Genomic DNA, 23,670 nt, shown 5'->3' with positions numbered 1-23,670 from the left:
CCTAATACATAGCAAACCTGGCAAAAATGGGACAAGAGTCAAAGGCTGATAAAGGCAACTCCAGGGAAGAAATTGCAACACTCAGCACACTAAAGCACATGTTGCCTGAAATGTAAATACAAATTCAGAGCTAGCCACCATTGTGATTGCTTCACTGTATACATTACATCAAAAAAGGAAGGTAATCAAGTATATTTTGCTGTCCCAAGATACAATCCATCTTGGACTGTTTGGGGCACAGCTAAATTGCCATGACCACATTAACTTAGCCTTACTAAACAGAAACTTTTTTCTGTAACAACTTCGTGCTGCAATTAAAACCATTATTGCTTCACAGCCATTAGGAATAGGCAAAATTACAGTTTGTCCTCATCACAATTTCTTTTAAACAGAGTGGCAGAAACAGTTGCTCCCCAATGCACGGCTTTGTGCATTTGATGATTCCCGACTATGTAACTAATTGCACTTGACCCTGCTGTATTGCATAATCTTGCTGAGCAGACTGCTTGGAATGTGACATCAAGCACAGCCAGGCAGTCCTCTCCCTAGTCATTTTGTTGCCTACTGATATTACCAATCATATGTACTCTCATAACATAAACTGTAAATGTATAAGAGAAAACTTGGTCTCAGATCTGTGCAAACCCCATGAATAGTGAGCCACGTTTGAGGGTTCTTGCAATACCAATATGCCACTTTTCAGTGCCTGCCACAAAGTAATTTTATTTAGATCCTGAATGCTTTTTCTAATCACAAGTGACAAACTCTGCTTAAGTCAGCACATCCACTATTTCTTTCTTACTCATAAGAGTTAGTGTTTTACTCATAAGTCATAAGAATAAGTGTTTTACTGCTGTGGCAGTAAAACAAGAAATGCATTAAGACCATTCACTGCCTTAAAATCCATATTGACTGATACATTTGAATATGGGGTGGGGAAGTGGAAAGAGGGATAAGTTTTACAGAATGGCAATTAAAAAAAAAAAAACGACAAAAAAATCCACCTATTGAATACTTAGCCTACAGAAAATTGTAAGCATAGAGCACATCTCTAACCTTTAATCATGAATGAGCATATCTCTAACCTCTAATCATGAACATGGGTATCAAACACCTATGTATCCCAAAACTTACTGCACAGACCTAGAACAAGATTGCTCTTTACAAGAAGACTTAGAAAAAAAAATGGACTGATTTTGAAAAATATGACTGCTGAAAGAAGGAGAGTTTAGCTTTGCTTACTTAGGAACATTAGTGATTTGAACATTTCTTTAGGAGTTGAGAGGCTTAGGTTTCGTCTACACCATGAGAAGACTGAAGCATGCAATTCTTACATCCAAATAGAGCATCCCAACCACAAGTCTACAGAACAGCCTGGGGGAAGCAATTTTTAAATCCTTCCTTAAAGCTCTCTATGTGGGGAGAATGGCTGACGTCACTTGGCTTGTTCAGTCTAGAAAATTGGACCACTGATAGGACCTGAGGAAATAGCATGAAACTCTCTAAGGGAAGGCTTAGGCTGGGTATCAAAAAGGTTCTTTACTCAGAGGGTGTTCAAGCCCTTGAAGAGGCTCCCCAGGTCACAGCACTAAGCCTGGCAGAACTCACAAAGCATTTGGCAATGCTTTCAGACACATGATGCCATTTTTGGGTTTACCAAAATGCAGGACCAGGAGTTGGCCTCGATGATCCTTGTGGGTCAATTCCAACTCAGGATATTCTATGATCCTACATGACAAGCAAAATACTCAGCTGTAAATGAAAGGCCTTCTGTTTTGTCTCACTGACCCCAGTATGCATGTGCAATTCCGCTGCAGTTTGTATTTTAACAGACTTATTTGTACGTATGTATCTGAATAGCATCTCATCCAATAACATTCAGTAAATGTACACTTTTTGGGCAGATGTGTGATGTGCTAGAACAGTAGTAGAGTCACTGAGTTTTACCTCCTATGCTTTGAAAGTTTTAACATTATTTTAAAAAATAATAGCATAATTTGAAAGAGTCATGAGAGTCTCTTATTTAGTCCAAAAATAATTTTACTCTGAGAGTCATAGAACATTTCTTCTGGCCACTAGCTGTACTTCCAGCAAGATGCACACACTAAAAAGGAGCAATAAATCACCCTAAAATATCAAAGGTATTCACATATGCTCAGTTGGCAGACATTGAAACATGGCATAAAAAATTACATTGTATGTCACTTTATTGTTCTGCAAAGTTCATCCTTCTAAGAAATATCTTACTCTAAGGAAAGATTATTACCAAATATTCTATTTGTTCATACTCTGCAGTTGTGCTGTGAGAGAACACTTATATAAATATAAATAGCCAAGAGAACATGGTTCCTCAAGATAAAAGGTATAAGTGCTGTAATTCTCATTACATTATGAAGATTGGAATCACCCAGCTCCTTATGGCTACAGACAAAAGCTAATCAGTTAATCAAAGATAAACGTAAACAAATTACTAGATGTCAAAAGTCATTAAACTTACCTGACAGGCAGATATATGTTAAATATTCACCCTGACCCCCAGTAGCTAGAAAAGGAATCTTTTTTTTTGTTCTTCTTTTCACTTGAACAGCTCCCAGCATCCTTTCATCATGTGGGGCAAAAATCTCTTTGCTGATTGCCGATTTGGCATTCATTGTAGATCGCAAGTATAGTACACTGGTGCTCTCTAAAAATAAAATCATAAATATAAAACAATATTAGAATATCTTAATTTATATCAAAGTCCAGTTACTGAGGCATTAAAAACTCTGACCTTCAAAGAAAGTTTTTGTTTTTAATGCCTCAAGAATTTAGAAAATAATTTCATATTCTTAAAGGCAGAATTTTCGAAGTATTTACGTGTCTTCACTGAAGTTGTTCTCCACACTTCTTAAATTTGTTTATACTAGCTTAGCTTATTTTGGGAAGAAGCACTAGCACTTCAGTATGTTGCAAAATCTTCTCAGAGATACACCCTGTTTAACTTCATGTAGCAAAAAAAGCTTCATTAATTCCCCCTGTGATAACAGAGGGGAACTCGGGTCTGTGTCCCGCGTACACAGGGACAGCACTGCAAGGGCACAGGGAAGGAGCACCGTGGCTGTGCTGGCACACAAGAAGTCACGTTCACAGGGGACAGAGACAGCTTCAGAATAGGTGAGACTGTTCTTCGGGAGCACTGCTCCTGTGACAGCACTTGATTGCACGGCTCTTGCACCTCTTGCAGCTTTAGCACCTCATCCCCTCCAACTCTGGAATTACTGACTGGGCAACTGCACAGGAAACAGTGTCAGAGACCATCGGGGTCAAGGCAGACAAAACCACACCTCTACTTTTGGGCTGTGTAATTTTGACCCAGGTCAGTTCCTCAATGTGTTTCATAACAAAACAGCACAGTTGACTTATGAGAGACATTTGTCTCAGGAGAGACATACACATTCATAGAGGAAAGAATTATTGTACAGAACAGGGAGGGAGGAGGGAAGCTGCTTAGTCATGCACATCCCAAAAAACAAACCTCACCACAGCTTGCAGAACAGCCTAACTAAAGGAGGGAGAACTCAGAGGGGACATGAGCAGGTTCTTTATGTAAGCTGTAACTCCAATTAGTTCTGCACTGGTCTTGTAACACATACAGAGGCCCTCATTCATGGAAACTACTAAATGACACCTTTAATTGTTCCAATATAATGAACACTCCAATGCACATACTTTAATTTACACATTTCTGTGTTACTAAAACTTTCAAGCTGACAGATCTTTTTGACCCTTAGCTTTCTTAGTATGAAGATGATTATACTCAGGCCTGAATTACCTGATAATTCTGTCTGTCGGATCATTTGATATTTGCCATAATTTAAAAATAAATTTAAATAAACTACAGTCAAATTAGATTATGAAATAAAGAGGTTCATGGATTCATTTTTTTTGTGTGCATACAATCAGCAAAGTAATTGCCTTAACACTTTCAAGTCTCAACGTTTTGTTGTCACAATTTATGACATTCCCTTATCTTAAAAAAATGGGAAAATTTTAAAAAAAGTATATGTGAGACAGCACAACTTCATCCAAACTGAATTCACCACCTGCTAATTTTGGGATGCAAACAGAATCCTGTGCCAAAATAATCTATAGCAGTATACCTCAGTTAACCAATACAGAGGTATGCGAATTCTGACATGATTTAGCATCGGGTCATTTTACATGAACTTTTACAAAAGTGAATTGCTTTTAAAAATTGTCTCCATCAAAAGAAAAATCCAGACCAATTTCAAGGGAACAAAGAATGTATAGCTCTTTAACAATGAATCTATCAACAAGAAAACAGAATCAAAAGACTAAACTTACATGGTAGTTACTTAGAAAAAAGTTGTGAAAGAAAATGTGTTGTTTTCACATTCATCACATACTTCTCTCTTCCTCTGTTGTAGAAATATTTGCAGAGTACATCATACCAGCATTTAAACTGTTGGGACATTGCAAGTAGCTTTTGGGTTATTTTTTGTTTTTCATTTTTTTAAAAATTCAAGGCCACTGTTAACAACTATGGATTTAAACACACACACCTCCTCCTGACTAAGCTAGAGACTGATAATGTTTGCAAAACCCAGACCTTCATGTGCCTAAATGACTTTCAATGAATAGCTTTTTGGGAAAACTCACAGAAGTGCTGTCAGGTTAAAAGTGACATTCAACTGAAAAAGTGCTTTCCCGGTTGCAATGATCTGATGCTGTTAATTCTGCAACTGAAATGCTGAACAGACGTTTTCTTAATGGTCATGTAAATTAAAATATGACCTCAAAGATTACTCAGGGATGAAAAAGCTTCCTGGATTATGAGAAGATGCAAGTTTTTCTTACCTACAGTATCATAAAATGTTAGTGTTTTATTGCTGCATGCTACTGCTATTGACATTTGCTATTGACATATAGCTTTGACATTAAGCTTGTTTTGTATACATCTACCAGAAGCTGTACACAGACACAGTAGATACCTGGATTGCGACTGGAACCTCTAACTAAAGTGTGGACTCCTGGCTTCAGACTGTGATCCTTCTGTTCCCAGAACTGGGCTGACAACAGCTTCATAAGCCATATTCTAACAATCTAACACACAGTGTGTACTTGACACAACTGCTAAATCTGATGTGAAAACTTACACTAACACAAATCACAAAAGCCTGTTTATTTCAAGAAGAAAATAACTAACTGTGCCTGTGTACAGACTTCTGCGACTGAGATGTCAATATGGTTTAGATGAAGTTGCTTTTCATAGGTCAAAAAATCAGCAGCTGAATTCAAGTAAGCAACCTTCTCCTATGCACTAGTAGATGTATGCAAAAGACATTTGTTTAAATAAGTTAAGCCTTCCAATGCTCCTTGTTTTCACAAGTGGAGATAATACAATCTCTGGCAGTTTTACTTAAAAAAAAAATACATACTTCCTCATGGAACATGAATAAGTCTCATTTTTTCCCATTCTCCAACAAAATGCCTCTTTTCATTAAAAAAAACAAACCCTCAAACCACTGCCTGTACATGCACAACTTCACGTTCCATATGCCTATTTCTTTGCACAAAAATGTTTTCTCTTGGTGCACATTCCAGGACAAATTCAAACCATCAGCAGTTTCCACTTAAGGCCCATATGAGCTCATGCACTGGAACACAAACTTTTTCCTCCAATTCATACTCAAATACAATATAAAAAGCCGTAAAGAAACATTGTTGGAGGATGAGCACTCAGACCATGCATTACTGCTTGCAACATTAACCCCTCTGAGGTAATGGGGGGGATTTAAAGGTTTCAGTAAACCTAAGACTTCAGAAAGAGAGACCACATTTCCTACCTCACATACTTTGTTCCACATATTTACTTCCACTCAAATTATTATACTGATGCTTTTGGCTAAACAAAGACCCCATTTTTCTTCTTCAATTTTTCACTCCATCTACTACAGCATTATGGAAGAGGATGTCAGCATTTACACTCTGCCCCCCAGCACACAAAAGAAACAGAGAGGGAAGATTCCTGTGTGGATTTGAAAAAGGGCCTGCAATGCGCTGCTCATTTGCATCTTGTCACATCTTTCTCTGCTACAGTTCTTCTCCATTATATTTCTATCACTAAAAGCTCCCTCTGTGAACAGCTGACTATTCCTCTAGAAGTATGTGAGGGAGCAATAATTAAGGGCAATTTCTTAAAAAGAAGATGAAAAAGAAACCAAGATAATTAAGCTGAATCCTTAATGGATTGTTCAATAACAAAAAAAAAAAAAAACAAAACAAACCACAAAAAAACCCCAAAAAAACAAAAAACAACCAAAAACGGACAGTTTTCTGGTCAGCCAGAATCTCAGATAGTTTTCAGACACACAGCCAGCAAATGTCTAATTTATCTTTACACGCACATGTTTCATAGGACTCTATGCAAATAAGTAGAAAAAGGGAGGTTTTACAGTATCTTTGTTGAGGGTATAGGTATGCAGAAAGAAAACTAATCCTCAGCATGTAGAATTCAAATAGGAGTAAATTACAATATAAAGCAAGAGCTGGAAAAGGACATAAAGGTTCCCAAAAAAAGGAAAAAATGTTCAGTATGCTAAAGCTAGCTGTTTTCAAGGATCTTTAGTTTAATCACAAACAGGGAAGGGCTCACAGGACAGGCTAACCACTGAAATGCTGCCTGCAGTGTGCAATCATCTGAGCAACCAGCTATTCCTGGAATAGTAACTCTAGCAAGCACTCAAATCTGCTTTTAATAAAGCCACTATCCTAAAAGATGACATCTACTTAAGGAAATCATTGCAAGACACTGTTGCCAAAATAACAGCTTTTCCTATTGTGATAGTTGTCTGGTATTTACTTGTTGGAAGTGTTTAACTACTTTGAATATTACAGGTCATCAAAATCCTGTATTTGCTGTCATCTCAAAAAAATAGCTAGTACAATTCTGAAAAAAAACAGAAATACATTTAAAACCCAAGGCAACTAATTTATAAATCTTTAAAGAACAAATATTATAACATATAAGTTTTAAAAGTTGCAATACATTTATTAAGTGTAACTTTATTCTAGAGGAATAATACCAAGTTTCATTAGCTCTGCAAACAAGGATCCAATCAGTAAATCAACCTTATTTGGAAACAGTCAAGGTAAAATCTTTAAAATGCCTGAACATAAAAAGTAAATCAGATCATCTTCTGTCATCCTTCTATTTTCAAATCTAACTTTTGCTTGAAAGATATTTATTTATATTAGGACAACAGCAGCAGCCACTGCAGCAGCCAGAAAAATTATATTACTTCCTACTAACACGGGCTTATGACTTTTAGAAGTGTTTACTGAAAAAAACTCAATCATTCTCCAGAGTTATTTGTAGGCTGCCACATTTCCAATTTATTTTTCCAAACAACCTCTCAGCTAAGACTGGTTCATTTGAATAATGTATTAATTCCAAAATATGAAAATTACAAAATTGGAACTGTATTTCCAGCAGTTCAAACTAGAAACAAGAAATGTGTTTTCACTTACGTATGTAATTACAAAATAAAACTGCCCAATGAAGTTGAACAGAACATAAGCAGGCTTCAGAGAACAGTAGCTCCTAAATGCAAAACTTGAATATTACATGCTAAAGAAGTAACTTCTTTCTGCCTTTTAAGTGAAAATTTATATTGTAGCCCACCTAATCCAAGACCAACATGTGGCAGAATTTACTGAAAATCTGAAATACAAGCTTTAACTTGGTTTGATTATGGGAATTTAGCAGCAATTTTTACTGAAATCCTCAAGAAGCCTTGTTTGACTCACCGAATTGCTCAAAAGCTCCTAGAATACACAAAAGAAACGGCAAAGACTGTACTGGCTATCATACTGTGTGGCCTGAGAACATGTGATGTTTTTAGTCAAGGAAAAAAAAATAGGAAAGGAGAAGTGCACAGTAATAGGATCTTACAGTCAGACAGTAAATACCTCAATGCTTGACACTTTTCTTCACCTGAGAACCTGAGCATTTCCTATAACCTTTCATTACAAGTGAAGGTGATTTGAATTCTGTGCAAGTTGTGAGGACCTACAGATTTAAAGACATAAAGAGCTCTAAATAGAATACATATTTATAAAGAGATAGTAAAAAAAAAAAGGGTACTTTTGAGTTTCATCTGTAACACAATCTTTAAAAAAATACAACTAGAAGTTTGGTACACCTTCTCCATCACCCTTCAAAAAACCCATACATCTCTTTACCAAGACAGATTATCAGGGACATCACAGAAAGCCCATAAATGGGCAAATGAGAACCAGTCCCACTTGCATGTGGAAGTCAGAGCAGCTGCTTTCATTTCTGCACTCTGCTCTGCTGAGTGAAATACATACACAGAGCATCCTGGTAAGTGATACCTGTACTTCCTCAAGGCAGATGCAGCAAAAGCAGAAGATGCAGTATCACTTGGTTCTTTTGAGACTGTACCCCTAAACTGTCTCCAAATGGTACAGAAAATTAAGTAGGAGATGACATAAGAAGGCACCAGAAACATATTGAGAAATGGGTTACTATATATTCCAGGTCATATTTCATGTTCTGAAAAGAAAACAGCAATTCCAGATCTAGAAGCTAATGTCCTAGTAAACAATATCATACATCCCAGCTCACAAAAAGAATGTAATACTGAAATTAACCTGCAATCTGGGAAAAATACTGCAATCTGGGAAAATCCAACTCAAATATAAAACACAACATTTCTGTACTGTGATTCTGTGTGTGAATAGCTACAGACCATTAGCAGACTGTTTTAAATAGGTGTGCAAGAAAACAAATATATATTCAAAAACTGCAGCAAATTAAAACTAATTTCTGCTTCTGTTCTCACAGCATTCAAGATCAAGACGACATTCGTAAGAAATTAATAAAGTTATAATGCAAGAATCAGTGAACACTGATTCTTTCAGCATTTTCTTAACTGCCAAAAGCAGCAGTGTTCCCTAAATGTCCTCCCCTGGGACCAGTAAGAAAAGCTGAAGGTATTTCTGAGAGATGTCCCAGGGAAGCAAAGGCATCTCTGTGGAGGTGGCACAGCCCTCTCCAGGATTTTCTCAGTGCAGAGCAACAGCTAGAGACCCACTCATATTCTCCTTGTAACAATCTGAAAGTCATTATTATTTCAAGAATATAAGAATTTGAAAATAAAGATGGACAGCACCACATTAAACAGCACCACCCAATCTACAAAACTGTTTAACAAAAGTCAGTCAAGAACTTCTTGGGAAGACTGTGCTGGAGTCATCCTTTTTGAAACAGGAGCACTTTGAATCACACAGATTCACCAAGAAATTTCGGAACTACCAGATGTTATAACAAAGCCACAAAGAGACCAGATTTGCATTTGTAGAAATTTGTCCTCAGGACACTGGGACATTCACAACAGTAAGAACTACTACTTTTGCATAACAACGTTGAAAAACAGAGTCTTAAGAGGTTAGCTTAAGTCTTATGACCTTTCAGAAGTGTTTAGATCTTAAGACCAGTCATTACACCCAACCTTAGACTTTCATTTGCAGGAGGGACTGTCACAGTTTCTTCTGCCATTCCTCACAGTTTTCTTCCTCCAAACACCTCACCTCCCTAGACTTTTTCCCACTAGCCTACATCTTTTCTGCAATGCAATCGTCAAGTCTGGACTCACAGTTTAATTGATGGCACAAGAGTCAACTGAAAGAAGTATTTGTCCAGTCTTTGGAACAGGCTCATCAAGTAAGTGGTCACCTCACCAAGCCTGTCAGAGTTCAAGGAACATCTGGACAATGCCCTTATGATATGGTTTAGTTTTAGGTAGTTCTGTGAGGAGCAAGAAGTTGAACTTAGTAACCCTTCTGGGCCCCTACCAACTCAAGATCTACAGACTTCTATAAGGAGTATAAGGACTTCTATAACTCCTTATACAGCTACTGCCATACATAGTCAGCAAAACACAAGAGCTTCAGTTCAACATCTACCATGTTCTTCAATTTTTGTGGGGAAGAAAAAAAAAAAAAGACATTTTACATCTGAATAACTAATTATTCCAACTTAACAGGGGATTTTTGTACTTATTGCTTTAAGGCTATTTCTCCTACTGTACAATAGTTTTACAGGCCAATTTTATCTTTTAACACTTGCAGTTCTCTAGATTAACACGCATCAAAAGTCAGGAGGTACATTCTGTGTGCCACCACTTTGGACAGTTAAAATTGTTTGAGACCTAACAAAGCTTCCTTTCAATATTCCAGTAAGAACTAGAAAGATACCAACTCTTTAGAATACACTTCTAAATGATTTCTGGTTTTCTACATCTTATGCTATTTTCATGTGAACCTAATTTCCTTAGTTTATCCAGTGTGACTAATATTACGAGACAGCATCAGAAGCACCATTAAAGCAGTTCCAACTTATTCACATGGCCTAATACTTTATCACAAACCGAATCAACTGTTCTGAAGTTGCACTTGAGCTATTATTGCTTATTCAATTGCTTGTCCATATTTTGGCAAAGAAAAATCACTAAAAATAAGAAATTAAATGATACTGGTGAGGAGCAGCCATGTTCCTCAAGGAAAGGGGAACTAGTTGAGAGGACTGTAGTTAAGAACATGCACAGTTTCTTTCAGTAGTTTGTGTTGCTTCTCATTTAACTTATGACCACCTCGAGCACTTGTACTGGCAGAAATTATTGATTTCATTTTGTACTTCTCTTCCTTATGACAGCATAAATGCTTCTGTGGTAGTGCACTGAACTAGATGAGAATTAATCCAGTTTTAAACTATCTTCAAAAAAACAGTGATTACTTTTGATTTTACTCAGATCAAGCTCCCTGATACAGTGCACTCCACAGCTGTGTGTCAGCACATGGGGAATGAAGTGCAAGTGATAAGATTAGGGCCCCCAGCAGTGTTAGTTTACAAGGATCATTAAATTATGCTTTAAAGAGGGAATGCAAAATGTCATGTACTTTCATCAAATTTTGAATCCACTGACTAAAGACATGGCATGGAGCCAATCTAGACAAAATTTTTCAAAATCAAAACTGGCTATGAAGAACCAAACTTACTAAAAAGTGCTAAAACAGGAGTTAATATGGGGCTCCTAGAAAAAATGGGGCCCAATATAGTATAAATTTTCTTGGTATACTGATTCCATTATTTGTTGGCTGAAACAGTGGAGTATCAAAAATCAGGTAAAAATCTGGCTCTGTTACACAGCTATCAGAACTGTTGTCTATAGAAATATACAAAACGCATGATGCAATGCTATTACTGCAGTATAGCACCCAACACACTAACTCACATCACCTACTCTATCAAGACATCTCACAGGAACCAGATTCTGACTTATTATGTACTGATAATTGAAAAAATACATTAAATGGATGCATAATTTAGTATACACGTTGCCAGAGAGACAGGTTATTCCTATAGCATCAGCTGAAGGTGTTTTGAAGAAAGAAAATATAAAACCCCACAAATTTGTCTGAACTAACAGCTGGCAGGCACAAAGTACTCCTACCACTTGCTTTCTCCAACTAGTATAATTCAGTACATTCTGAAATCAGGTTTTACAAATCCTCCCAGTTCCATTTCCATTCCTCCTCACATAACTGATATTGGTACAAGTTGCAGTCATCCATTAAATTAAATATCCCCAAAGAGAAGGAGGGAACAAAGTCAGGCCCTTTCAGGCTATATATTTTCAATTTTCTAAACTGCAACCTGCAACACCCACACCAGAAAAAAAAAGGTTCCTTTATATTACTTTAATACTGGTGAAAAGTACAAAAACATAGTAATACATTGGGACAAGACAATAAAACATAACATCAAGGTGTTAAAGCATTTTATTTAATCCATTTAAGGTGAATCAACATTCCTCAGTGAGTATAAACAGTGGTTTGTTTAAATCACTCCAAATGCCTATGAGAAAAATTTACTAGCAAAATTCATAATGCTTTTAAGAATGAAATACATGTGGTTCTGGGGATATTAAAATCTCTAAGAGCAGACACACCTCTATAAACTACTACATGAGTGTTTTTCTTGAAGGAAAACAAGCACTATGTAAAAGTAGTAAACCATCTGTTAGCAGTGTAATGATACTTTGCAGCAGTTAAATAAATAATTCTCTTTTTGGCAAATAACACAACCTGAACACATTTCTGACATGCTGCATACTTCTTTCCAAGAATCTTCCAGCAATTACAAGCATCACTCACTTCAAAATGGGTGAGTTCAACAAAGCTTGCAAAATTGCAGAGTGCTCTGCAAATTTAAGAAATTACAAACAAAAATAAAATGGCCTTATCCAGTGTTTTGTTCATGGGACATTATCATCTCAGAAATTATTAAAAATGTAATCCACGGCTTTTAGCCCCCACTATATTTAATAGCTTAGCTCTGTTCTCCTGACAGAATTGAGTTAAGAAAACAATGACTGCAAACCTTGTACATTCAAAATTTCTGTGGTTTTGTGGAGGGGTTTTGGGTGTCTTTTGATTTTTTGGGGGGGCTTTTGTTTTTGGTTGGTTGGGTTTTTTTAAGGACTGACCTGTTCAGTCTCAGAGAAAGCTGAGGAAAAACTTAGAAAGGAAACTACTGGCTTTTCTTCTTTCCTCTCAAGTCCTCCTTAATTATTTTCATAGTAATTTCCAATCAGTGATAAGTGGCAGAATTATTTTATTTTAATACCTAGAAAATTTCCATCAAACATGGAGATGGTAATGCAGAAATTTTGTCGAGATAGCTGCTTAGGAACAAGAGTCTTCTTTCAAAATAAAAATATAACTAAAATACCATTTTCCCTCTTCACTCCTTGCAGGAAATAAGTAGGAACTCCTTGAGGTAGGGGAAGATTTCATCAGCTTTATAGATCTGGACAAACCATTAAGTTTTAGATTAGTATCTCTTACAGATCAGCGTGGTATTAATCAATGTATAGGATACCTGTAAAACACAGTGACATTTTGCAGTTCTACATTAAATTCTGAGAACAATAGTATAACAACACAGTGAAGGATGAAAGAACTATGGTAACCTAGATAGCCCAGGCAAAAAAAAACCAACATCCTTCTCTATTTCTATTATGTCTTTTTATATTTTGTCAAGGAGAAGACTGGAATGCCTTTATTTAAAGTGAAAACATTAGGATAATCAGGTCTGCTTTGCATGCCTGAAACTAAGACAATGCAACAAGAGGGTATGAGAAGGTGGACTAAGGGGTAACACCTACATTTGTTAAGAAGCATCCTGTCCAGGGAATGGGGATGCAGCAAGACAATATAACACAAACCCCCTGTATCATTCACTTCACATATTTAGGAGTGGTTCCATGCTTATTGCACATAGCACTTCGACTTACAGGCAGCAGGCATCTACCCATTTCACACGTCAAAGTAAGAGGGCTGTTTAAAAAAAAATAAACAAACTAAATAACAAAAAACATATATATACAAACCAAAATATACAATGTATGTCTTCCTTTAAACAAAGTCCAAAAGACACCAGCTCAATCAATGTATCACACACCTTTCCAACTTAAATGTCAACCACAACTTTGTAATTAATGATTTATGCTGTCTCTAAAGAGCAGGCATAGCTATGGACCCTGAAATAACATAATCTCTTAGTATATCTTCACAGGCTTATGTAAAAGTAATTTTACCACCAAGTGCACACTTGTTTGATAAATACACATTTTAAAATTGAGTGGCATTTTTAATTTTTCCCTATCAGATTCGTAGGTATAGTAACTGACAATGTTCACAGAAACAAATCCTCTGCAACAATTCTGTGCCAAAATCAACTTCATACAACCCACATCATATTTTACATGGCCACACCCCTAGATAAAATGGCATCCAACCAAAAGAACAAGCATGTATTCCATATAGAATTAAGATTTTTATTCCACAGGTACAATCTGCACCAACAACGGGAAGAAATATATTCCATCTTTAACTAAGACATCTGAATACAAGGTAAAGGAAAACTGACAACCATGCAGCCCTGGTTGTGGTGTGCAGCCTAGAAAACAAATCCATGTAGATACAGATGTGTTTCTCTCAAATCATTATTTTTCTACCATAAACAGCCTTTTGAAAATCCTCCTCTTGTGCAAAACTTAACCACCACTACGTAATAGTAGCAACTCATACAATTGCTCAAGGACAGAAATTTCCAGTTACAGACAGGAATACTGTTTCACAGAGAATAAATCTAATCCTGTCCTCAACCAAAATAAGCTTTTCAGTAGCGGCTTATGCCAGATAAAATGTGGGATTTTGCCAAATGAAGTGCTCAATATCCTTAATCTCCCAGTATTTTCCTGATTTATTAGAACACTCAACCTATACTAAAATTTGTAGCTGCTTTACATTAGTATCAAAACAGTGAGACTGTGGGAGGAATATGCACTACACTCTTGGCAGTAATCTACAGTTCACTAGGTTAATTCATTATTCAAACCTTACCCTCATCTCTGCACATTCCTTTAGAACCAAGCCCTAAAATTACATTCTTAAACTTCATCATTTTTTAATCCTGAACTCATTTCAGAGACAATGATATGTCCTGTTACAATGAACTTATAGATTCCTCTGCACAGTTTTTATCTTTTTCTTTCTTTACTCAACAGGACCCATAACCTCTACTAATCCTAACACCTTAATTAAAAACTATTAAACTACTTTGCCTTTGTAATCCAACAATCAACATATGTAGTTAAAAGCAATTCCATCATTCAGTAATTAACTGCTTACATACAGCATGCAGAAAATTTTGTAAGTACATCTTATGTTAAATCAAGTGGTGTTTTTGCTATAGGTTTTTCCTTTCATGTATTTTGCAGACATTGTAACAACAAAACCCATAAAATTCATAGAAGTTATCAGTAGCACTATCTCCAGACTTGTACTTCTCAAAATCACCCATATAGAAATCAGCTACATTGAAAGAGAATGGTTAATCTAATAACATGAAGGATTCAATTAAGCTTCACTTTACCCTTTACTTTTCACACAGTCAGTAGGTAAATAAACATGACTTTATAACCTGATACTTGGCCATTCATTAGACTTAATCACTCTAACAATTTACTTGAAACATAGTCATTTCATAATAGCTAACATAACAGGCAAAGAACCTTAAGAACACTCACAGGTGGCATAATTCACAATACACATTTACAACTTCCAACACCTAAAATATGCTCACATGTTTAAGGTATATAAGAACTTATTAAGACAAACAACATGAGAAACTAACATTAAGGCTTATTTCTGTGGCTTGTTGATCCACAGTGAAAATAGCACTTTGCCAACATTAAGTACATAATAAACAAAAAGCTCACTACATCTGCCTTAAAGCACTAGCCATCCAGATAGGCACCATGAGCACAGGTACAAGGAAGGTAAGATGTAGGTAAAACAAATATATGTTTGTAAAAACAATATGGGTACAGCCAAGAAACTTCAGAGTAATCCCAACTTCTAGTGAAGAAGGAAGGAGACACAGAATATCTGTTGAAATAACAGTAAAAATCAAGTATAACTCCAAGCACAAGACACCCGTGATTTAGAAGCATTTGGCAAATGACACAGTAACAAACTACTTTACCACAAGAGATTAACAAAGATATCTTTGCATTCCAGACAAAAGGGTGAAACTTCTTTTACCCACATAACATAGCCATCTCCTAGCAGAGAGCAGAAAGGACCCAAACTTTAGCAGAAGAAACAAACTAATAACATAAATAAGTTATTTATAATAACTTATGAAATAACAGAAATAACATATGTTATGATAAAAAGGGCAGGAATAAAGCCCCACTTCTCAAAACACTATGATGATATCAGAAGAGAAATACATTGCGCTGGAAGTACACATCTTGTCATTTTGTTCAGCCTCCACAAGTCTCCTCTCATGCACTGAGGAAGATGTTTCTTTTATTGCAGAAACTCCTGTGCTAGTGGAAGCCAAGCCTCTCCACTCAGCAGCACTGAAGGTGGTCCTCACAGGCCATACTATGGAGTGTGAATGTGTGTGGTGAAATACAGGACTGGGCTTTACCACACTGGACTACAGCTATGCCAGGGGCTGGCTAGATAAGACTCAGAAAGACATGGGAAGCAATTCACTCTTGTGCCAAAATAGCCTTGCCAAGGATAAAAACAATGGTTCAGGCTCCAAAAGCCTTAGGATAAGCCTTCTTCCTCAATGTCTATGCATCTAAAACATATTAACATGTATAAAATAAACTTTGGAAATTAAAACTCCCACTCTAAAGAGGAAAAAAAAAACTATGCAAGGGCCTTTTACTAATGAATGGAGCACAGGAGCCCACTGCTTAATGAGATTGTCAGATAGAGAATCTCAGAGTGAGAATATATCCAAGAGACATGGAGACAGAGCCACTGATCACCATGGTAATAAAATATCACAAATGCAGGATCCAGCAGCTAAGGTACAATATTAGATTCTCTTAAGGGCCTGAGACTGGATCAGTTTCTATAAAAATCAAATTTATAGAATTTTATGAAGTTTCAGGAAGGAAAGTTCAAGTGCAAGGTGATTGTGCTAACATGACTGCAAGCATTTCTGCCAAGAAAATTACTGACTGTTTTCACCTTAACAACTACAGAACCAAATCTAGAGAATACAGATACAATAGTCTTGCTAGACAGTACCAAAAAATCTGCTACAACTCCTACAAAAGTTAGAAGGAATTAACTGAGTCAATTCAACTTGACTGAGCAGCAGTCAAAGCGCTGAGTCATTTCAATTTCTTCTTGTAAGCAAATCATAACTCAGATAAATAAACTAACATTTCATAAATAAAACCTCAGAAAAGGGAAGTGCAGAGGAACACAGCTTAATTTTCAATTACTATTTTCCATCTCTTAGTGCCATAATACAGTTTTTCAAGTAATTTACAGTTAAAATCTTATTTTGTTTGAAACACTTCTGGACTACTTTTAGTCAGATAACTCAATGTTTTTTCCCTCAATAATGGTATTTACCCATATGTTAGTTTAGGCCAAAACTGAATTGGCAACAACACACTGCTCTTTACCGCCCCTGACATTTTTAATTCTCTCATCTCATTCAGATTGTTAACTTTTACTAGTATAGAAAGTCTTGTCCAAGTCCCTTTAATGCATTTATTGGAGAATAAGAGGAAGCTGCTCTCCTAGAAGGCAGTTCCCAATATCATAAAAGCATAAAAGTAGGTGCCCATGTGCAAGTGTAAAAGGAGGGTAGGTTTTACTAACTTCACAACATATATTTTCTTTCTGGAAAGCACAGTGAAAATCCTTAAGTCGTCTGGTGATCTCATTGCGCTGAGACCAGCACAGTTCCCAAACCCATGACTCATTCCAATCCCAGTAAAAAAACTGCTGGAGAGACAGATGTTTTGTTTATGAATTAATTCCTTCAGTATGTCGTGCTCAAAACAAAAAAAAACACAAAAAACACTCAGGCTTTACTTTGTATGCAAAGATAAATCATGGCAGTCATATTCCTGCATTACTCTTCTCTACAGGGCCTGTGTCCAGCTACCCCCAGGCGGGCACAGGCCCCACCAAGCCAGTCCCACGTCCCAGCCTGGCCCCGGCCAGCCCGCCAGCCCTGAGTGAGCACAGCTCTGCCCAGCAGAGCTACCTGTGACCCAGCCCCAGCCCGACAGCCCTGAGTGAGCACAGCTCTGCCCAGCAGAGCTGCCTGTGACCCAGCCCCAGCCCGACAGCCCTGAGTGAGCACAGCTCTGCCCAGCAGAGCTGCCTGTGACCCAGCCCGACAGCCCTGAGTGAGCACAGCTCTGCCCAGCAGAGCTACCTGTGACCCAGCCCGACAGCCCTGAGTGAGCACAGCTCTGCCCAGCAGAGCTACCTGTGACCCAGCCCGACAGCCCTGAGTGAGCACAGCTCTGCCCAGCAGAGCTGCCTGTGACCCAGCCTGACAGCCCTGAGTGAGCACAGCTGTGCCCAGCAGAGCTGCCGGTGACCCAGCGCCAGCCCGACAGCCCTGAGTGAGCACAGCTCTGCCCAGCAGAGCTGCCTGTGACCCAGCCTGACAGCCCTGAGTGAGCACAGCTCTGCCCAGCAGAGCTGCCTGTGACCCAGCCTGACAGCCCTGAGTGAGCACAGCTCTGCCCAGCAGAGCTACCTGTGACCCAGCCCCAGCCCGACAGCCCTGAGTGAGCACAGCTCTGCCCAGCAGAGCTGCCTGTGACCCAGCCTGACAGCCCTGAGTGAGCACAGCTCTGCCCAGCAGAGCTGCCTGTGACCCAGCCCGACAGCCCTGAGTGAGCACAGCTCTGCCCAGCAGAGCTACCTGTGACCCAGCCCCAGCCCGACAGCCCTGAGTGAGCACAGCTCTGCCCAGCAGAGCTGCCTGTGACCCAGCCTGACAGCCCTGAGTGAGCACAGCTCTGCCCAGCAGAGCTACCTGTGACCCAGCCCCAGCCTGACAGCCCTGAGTGAGCACAGCTCTGCCCAGCAGAGCTGCCTGTGACCCAGCCCGCCAGCCCTGAGTGAGCACAGCTCTGCCCAGCAGAGCTGCCGGTGACCCAGCCCAGCTGCCGGTGGGCTGGCAGCCCAGCCTGGCTCCACCGCATCCCCAGCGAGGTGTCTCACGCCCAGGCTGAGGCCACCCGACAGGCTGGACCTCACCATGCTGGTGCCACGGCCACAGGGAACCTCCACTCACAGGGCACCTGGGCAGGTTCAACCAACGTGAGAAACCAAAGATCAGCTTAAAACCACCAGCGGCTGTTTGCACAAGGAACGCCAGCAGCAGCTTGAGCAAACGCACTAGGCGGCAAACAGGATCCAAAGCCTGGGCTTACTCACGCCTTCTGCAGTTACTCCAGGTTCGTAAGTACATGGGAAGGGAAAACAAAGGCATCAAGCAAACAAAACTTGTTTTTACTCTCTTTTAGAAGTAATGGATGGCAGATCATGAGAGACACTACTGCAGAAGGTACCAGCAAAGGACAGGCAAAGTGTTGAGAGTAGAGAAGCACAAGGAAGGAAAGTCAGAACACCTAATCATTGCCTGCACATAGTAATGCAGCAGCAGTAGCCAGCTGGAGCTATTTCTTCTTCAAATAAAAGGTAATTATGCAAGAGACTGCCCAGCTCAGCAGTGGGAATGAAGACAACATGCATCTGAAAAGCTATACTACTGAATCAAAAACTTTCTGCTTATATGTGGTTAGCAAGGGCAGCAAGGACTGCAAAACTGCAGATGGAGATCTTCAGAGGGAGGGCTGCAAAGCTTCTGCAGAATGACAGCAGCAGCCTGATTTGACGATGGCCTAAAAAGGCTGCAGAATCTCCCTTAGTCACCACACCTCCTGTAGGCAAGCCTCAATGCACAGAGCCAAAGTAACTAATGACAAACTCTGAGCTGAGACTTAGTAGAAAAGAAAAATGACACAAGCAACTCCAGTCTAATAAAAGCACATTAAAAATTGCTTCAGTGACACTGGCAAGAAACCCAAATTTGATAGGAGGTAAAGGAGCTGCAAGCCTTGCCAGTTCTTCCACTCTAAGTCAAGATAACAAGATAACCACTTCAACAACAGTATGATAATTAGAGAGACAAATACATCCTTTATATGTCAATAAAAATTCCTGGTTATTCAAATACAACAGTTCATGCATAATAGTGCTCAGATTACAACTCATCAACATTTAGCAACATCCTGGGAGCATAATCCAATTCTAGTAAAATGATAAATAGAGCAAAGCAAAAAGGAGAATTATGCACAAAATGGTTTCGCTCACAGTTAAAACTGGTTCCTGTTCCATATGGGCCACCAATAGGCAGTCATCTGAATTTAAGAAAGTCTGTAAATTTGAAATTAGAACAGAAAATAAATCCTTGAACCTATAACCACATCTAAACAGAAAGAAAAAAGTTCAAATAGTTAGCATTGCTATTGCGTATACATAACAGTGGAATTAACACTTAAAATCAGATTTTTGAGCAATTTGTGCAGTAGTTCAAAAAAAGTAAAAGCAGTTTCACAGATGTTCTAGTTTCACTAGAATATGTAATTATCAGTAAGACACTAGGGTACAAGCCTCAATAATTCTATCTTTCAAAATGCTGGGTATATAAAAAAAATAAGACTGCAACTTCTCCCTGAACAGTTTTGAAGTAATATTTCAAAATAAACCTTGCTGAATTTCAAAGGCTTATTTTCCAAAGGTTTTTCCTCTTATACCCACTTAGATTCTTTACAGCATTCTCTGTTGCATAAGGAGACAACATTTTGAAATGCAAAGCAAAAAATATCAATAAAATCTAAATAAACAGGTACCAATGATTGGCAAAATTTCAGTTAAGACTTACTCATAGTAGAACACCAAAAACAATGGATCAACTTATTTCTGGTGACAGAAGAATGAGGAAGTTTTTGTTCAGAAAGAAGTTTTAACTCTACTGAAACTCAGAAAATAGATTTCAAAAGTATTTCAAAAGATCCAGTCCCTAATGGGGGTAACTCAAACATGTATTATTTACAACTGATATTTCTCTAAGCAGTTAACACCAACTCAAGGTAACCTCCTGTGGGAAACAGTAAAGGTAAGAAAATGTTCAGAAAGCTGGGAAAGCAGGCCTTAGAAAGAACAGAGAACTAGCTGCAGCTACATCTGTCTAAGTCAAAGGAAACCCACTTTAAGCATAAAAGATATAAATAAATGAATAAATAAATGGAACAAGCAATTTCTTGGCTTGTTTTAATAGCCTTTAGTCTAACTTACTACTAATGTAATTTCTACAATTTATACCTCAGCTGCATCTGCATAATACTTCAAACTCACAAGCACTGACAGAGTTAATAAATGCACTAAAAAGTAGTAATGAAACTAGCAATTTGACATTTCAAAATCAGAAACTATTGTCCCTGTCTTGATGGATAAAATTAGTTTGAACAGCATTAGAAGAAATACAGATTTATATCTTCAAAATTCAAATTTAAAACTGAAAAAAGGAAGAGCTTTCTATTTAGCACATGATAATCCTGTCATTTAGGAACTGACAGATCAAAAATGCCAAAAATCTGTCCATGCAAAGGATGAGCACTTACTTGGACATTTTGGTTGCAGAATATACAGCTCATAGTCGGCAGACGGACATGTCCTGTTTGAGCCATGCTTAATTACAGTGCTCTGCCAAGCATTCCTGTCTTACTTGAGCATTCCTTGTTACACACCAGGTTCATGCCTGTGCTTGTGACACATAAGCATGAGGTAGCTGCAGGGCTTATGCACAAGGTAAAAGTATGCAACAGTCACATGCATCCATGCTGGGATAGCTCAGCACTTTTGCAGAAAACCACAGACAGTACAATGGGCAAAGGATAAATGATGATCCTGACAAGTGTTTTATCCTTTCCACCTGATGAAGAGATCCCACACAGCCATTAAAAGCACTGCAAGGGGTTTGATATAATTTACAAGGAATTTGGAAAATTCATATCTATTTAAAAGTGGATTTGAAAACTGTCACTTATACTTAAGTTGTCATTTTCACTCAAATAAAAATCCACAATGACAGCCATCAAGCATTCCCAAAGGAGAAGGAAACTAGAAACCTAGAGCATATTCATAAAAAGAGGTTAGGTGAAGAAATGAAACCAGTCAAGTCTTAGTGACAGTTGAAATCAAATGAAAAACCTAAGATTACAATTCCTATTGAGTTTTCCCTTATAGTTATTAATTTTCTCAAATTATGAATTACAAGTCTTTAGGCAGAAAGCTTAATTGCTTGCTTTGTATCAAGCAAGTTCCAGACAGAAACAGTTTTTTAACTTTTCCAAAATTAGGTTTTGACTGAACAGAATTTCTGGGATGATGAAACATGCTTACCAAGCACTACCAAAAGAGAAATGCCATGTAACTTCCTTTTAGTTTCCTTTGAATTACTGCACATGTAAATTAGTTACCTTGAAGAACAGCAAATGATATTAACTACAAGGCATCCTTAAACAGTACGAAAAAGCAAGATGCCAGTTTCCACCTTCTAGCACAATCATACAAAACAAAGAGGTTATCAATGAGCAGAGAGCACAGCTCTTCCTTCAAGCCAAAGCAGCAAAAGATATTATCAACTTCATTGACAAACTGTTACATTTTAGGTGGTCTAATAATACAAAATGCTCCAAAACACACACACACAAAAAAAAAAAAAAAAAAAAAAAAAAAAAACACCACCAATTGAATGGTCAATCCTAAAGTAAAGAGTCGTAATTGTCTGCCAAGTACACAAACAGATGCAAACAAAGTACACTGAAATAAAGCACTAGATTTGAAAACTCACATTTATAAGTTGTATCCTGCTGTCCCACATAACGTTCCCAATTCCCATTTTAGTTCAGAGACAGCACCTCACATACTATAACAAAGGGGTTAACATGTGTTTATGTCCAGTATACCCATTCTATTAAACCAACAAGGAAAAAAAGCTAAAAAGAAAGAAGCAAACCCATATGCAAAGGTCAGGTTTCCAAACCATTCTCACCTGACTACAGGGAGAGTATCCATAGGGGAAGGCTCCCTTTCTCTTCCTGCTCTATTTCAAAATGACCTTTCTTTGATTACCTTCGTAAACTAATTTTGCTAAATTAGAAATATCTACAAACATTGCTGTGCCCACTGGTGGAAAATGGTAGGCAAAAAGGACCTTCTTCAGTCACTCTGAATCTTGAACATGGAAAATAATGCAGGAAAAAGTATCCAGAAGAGCACCCATTTATTTTTCCATAAAATGATGTAAAGTATCTGTACTACCAGTGAAGTCTAGAATTTAGAACATCTCACAGAAATAATATGTATTAGGCAGCCACACTGGCATTAAGCAAGCTTCAGTGTGACATCAGTGTTCTTCTTTTAAAACTCAAATCACTAAACAAGACTGATGCCTACTGACTTGTGGATTAAAAGAAACTGCTGGCAATGAAGCATTTGGTTGACTTAAGAGATTGCATTTTTAGAAAACCATTTTCTGGCAGTCACACTTGACACACATTAAGAGAAGATCTCAGAAATCATATTCTAAGAGAGGAATTGCCACCTCCACCTTAGAAAGAAAAAAAATAATCCCAACTAACTTTATCAATATAGTTCTAATTCTAGTGTCTGGCAGGAACTGTCTGTCTCTTACTGCAGTGTTTCCTCTGATTATACAGTTTAAGAAAAAGATGTTTGTCTCTATGCTAAATCAGCCCCAAGATCCTTTAAAATTATTATGATAATGTAGGCATATAATTATTTTTTCACCACAGTACTACATTCTGTTCAACACCTCTACTTCAACTCCATCGAGTTGTAACTCCTGTCCAGTTTCGATATAGTTTTGAAGAATGCCTTGAGCAATTTAAATCTGCAAATTTCATACCACAACCTGAATACACAGAAGTGATAATGAACTTAGCTGGTTACAGGAGACAAAATCATTTCCCAATTTATGCATCTCCAGTATGGGAGGAGTGGGCAGTACTATGCAGGTGATACAGAAGAAAAGGAATTGGAAGCAAAATGCTGGATCTGAATGCCATAACGGTGGAATATTACCAGTTCTGATCCACACAACCCTGCTTTTATTAGCTTTTTGAGTGTGTTTCCCAAAGAAGATAT

At 38.0% G+C, this 23,670-nt stretch overlaps 1 protein-coding gene across 3 annotated transcripts in view; it reads right to left on the bottom strand.

Annotated features, from left to right (window-relative positions):
* STXBP6 (syntaxin binding protein 6) overlaps positions 1 to 23,670 on the bottom strand; it is a 92,067-nt gene that overhangs the window by 52,410 nt on the left and 15,987 nt on the right. The window contains exon 2 of one of the 3 annotated variants that reach the window (XM_021539318.3): positions 2,498 to 2,683. The exons of the other annotated variants lie outside the window; for them this stretch is intronic. Coding sequence (XP_021394993.1) covers positions 2,498 to 2,651 — 154 coding nt within the window. The 5' untranslated portion in view covers positions 2,652 to 2,683. The remainder of the gene's footprint in view (positions 1 to 2,497; positions 2,684 to 23,670) is intronic. 3 annotated transcript variants of the gene reach the window in all.

This window comes from Lonchura striata, chromosome 6 (assembly GCF_046129695.1).
Source record: "Lonchura striata isolate bLonStr1 chromosome 6, bLonStr1.mat, whole genome shotgun sequence".
Lineage (NCBI taxonomy): Eukaryota > Metazoa > Chordata > Aves > Passeriformes > Estrildidae > Lonchura > Lonchura striata.
Note: the sequence above shows the minus strand (reverse complement) of the source record. Positions and strands in the feature narration are given on the sequence as shown.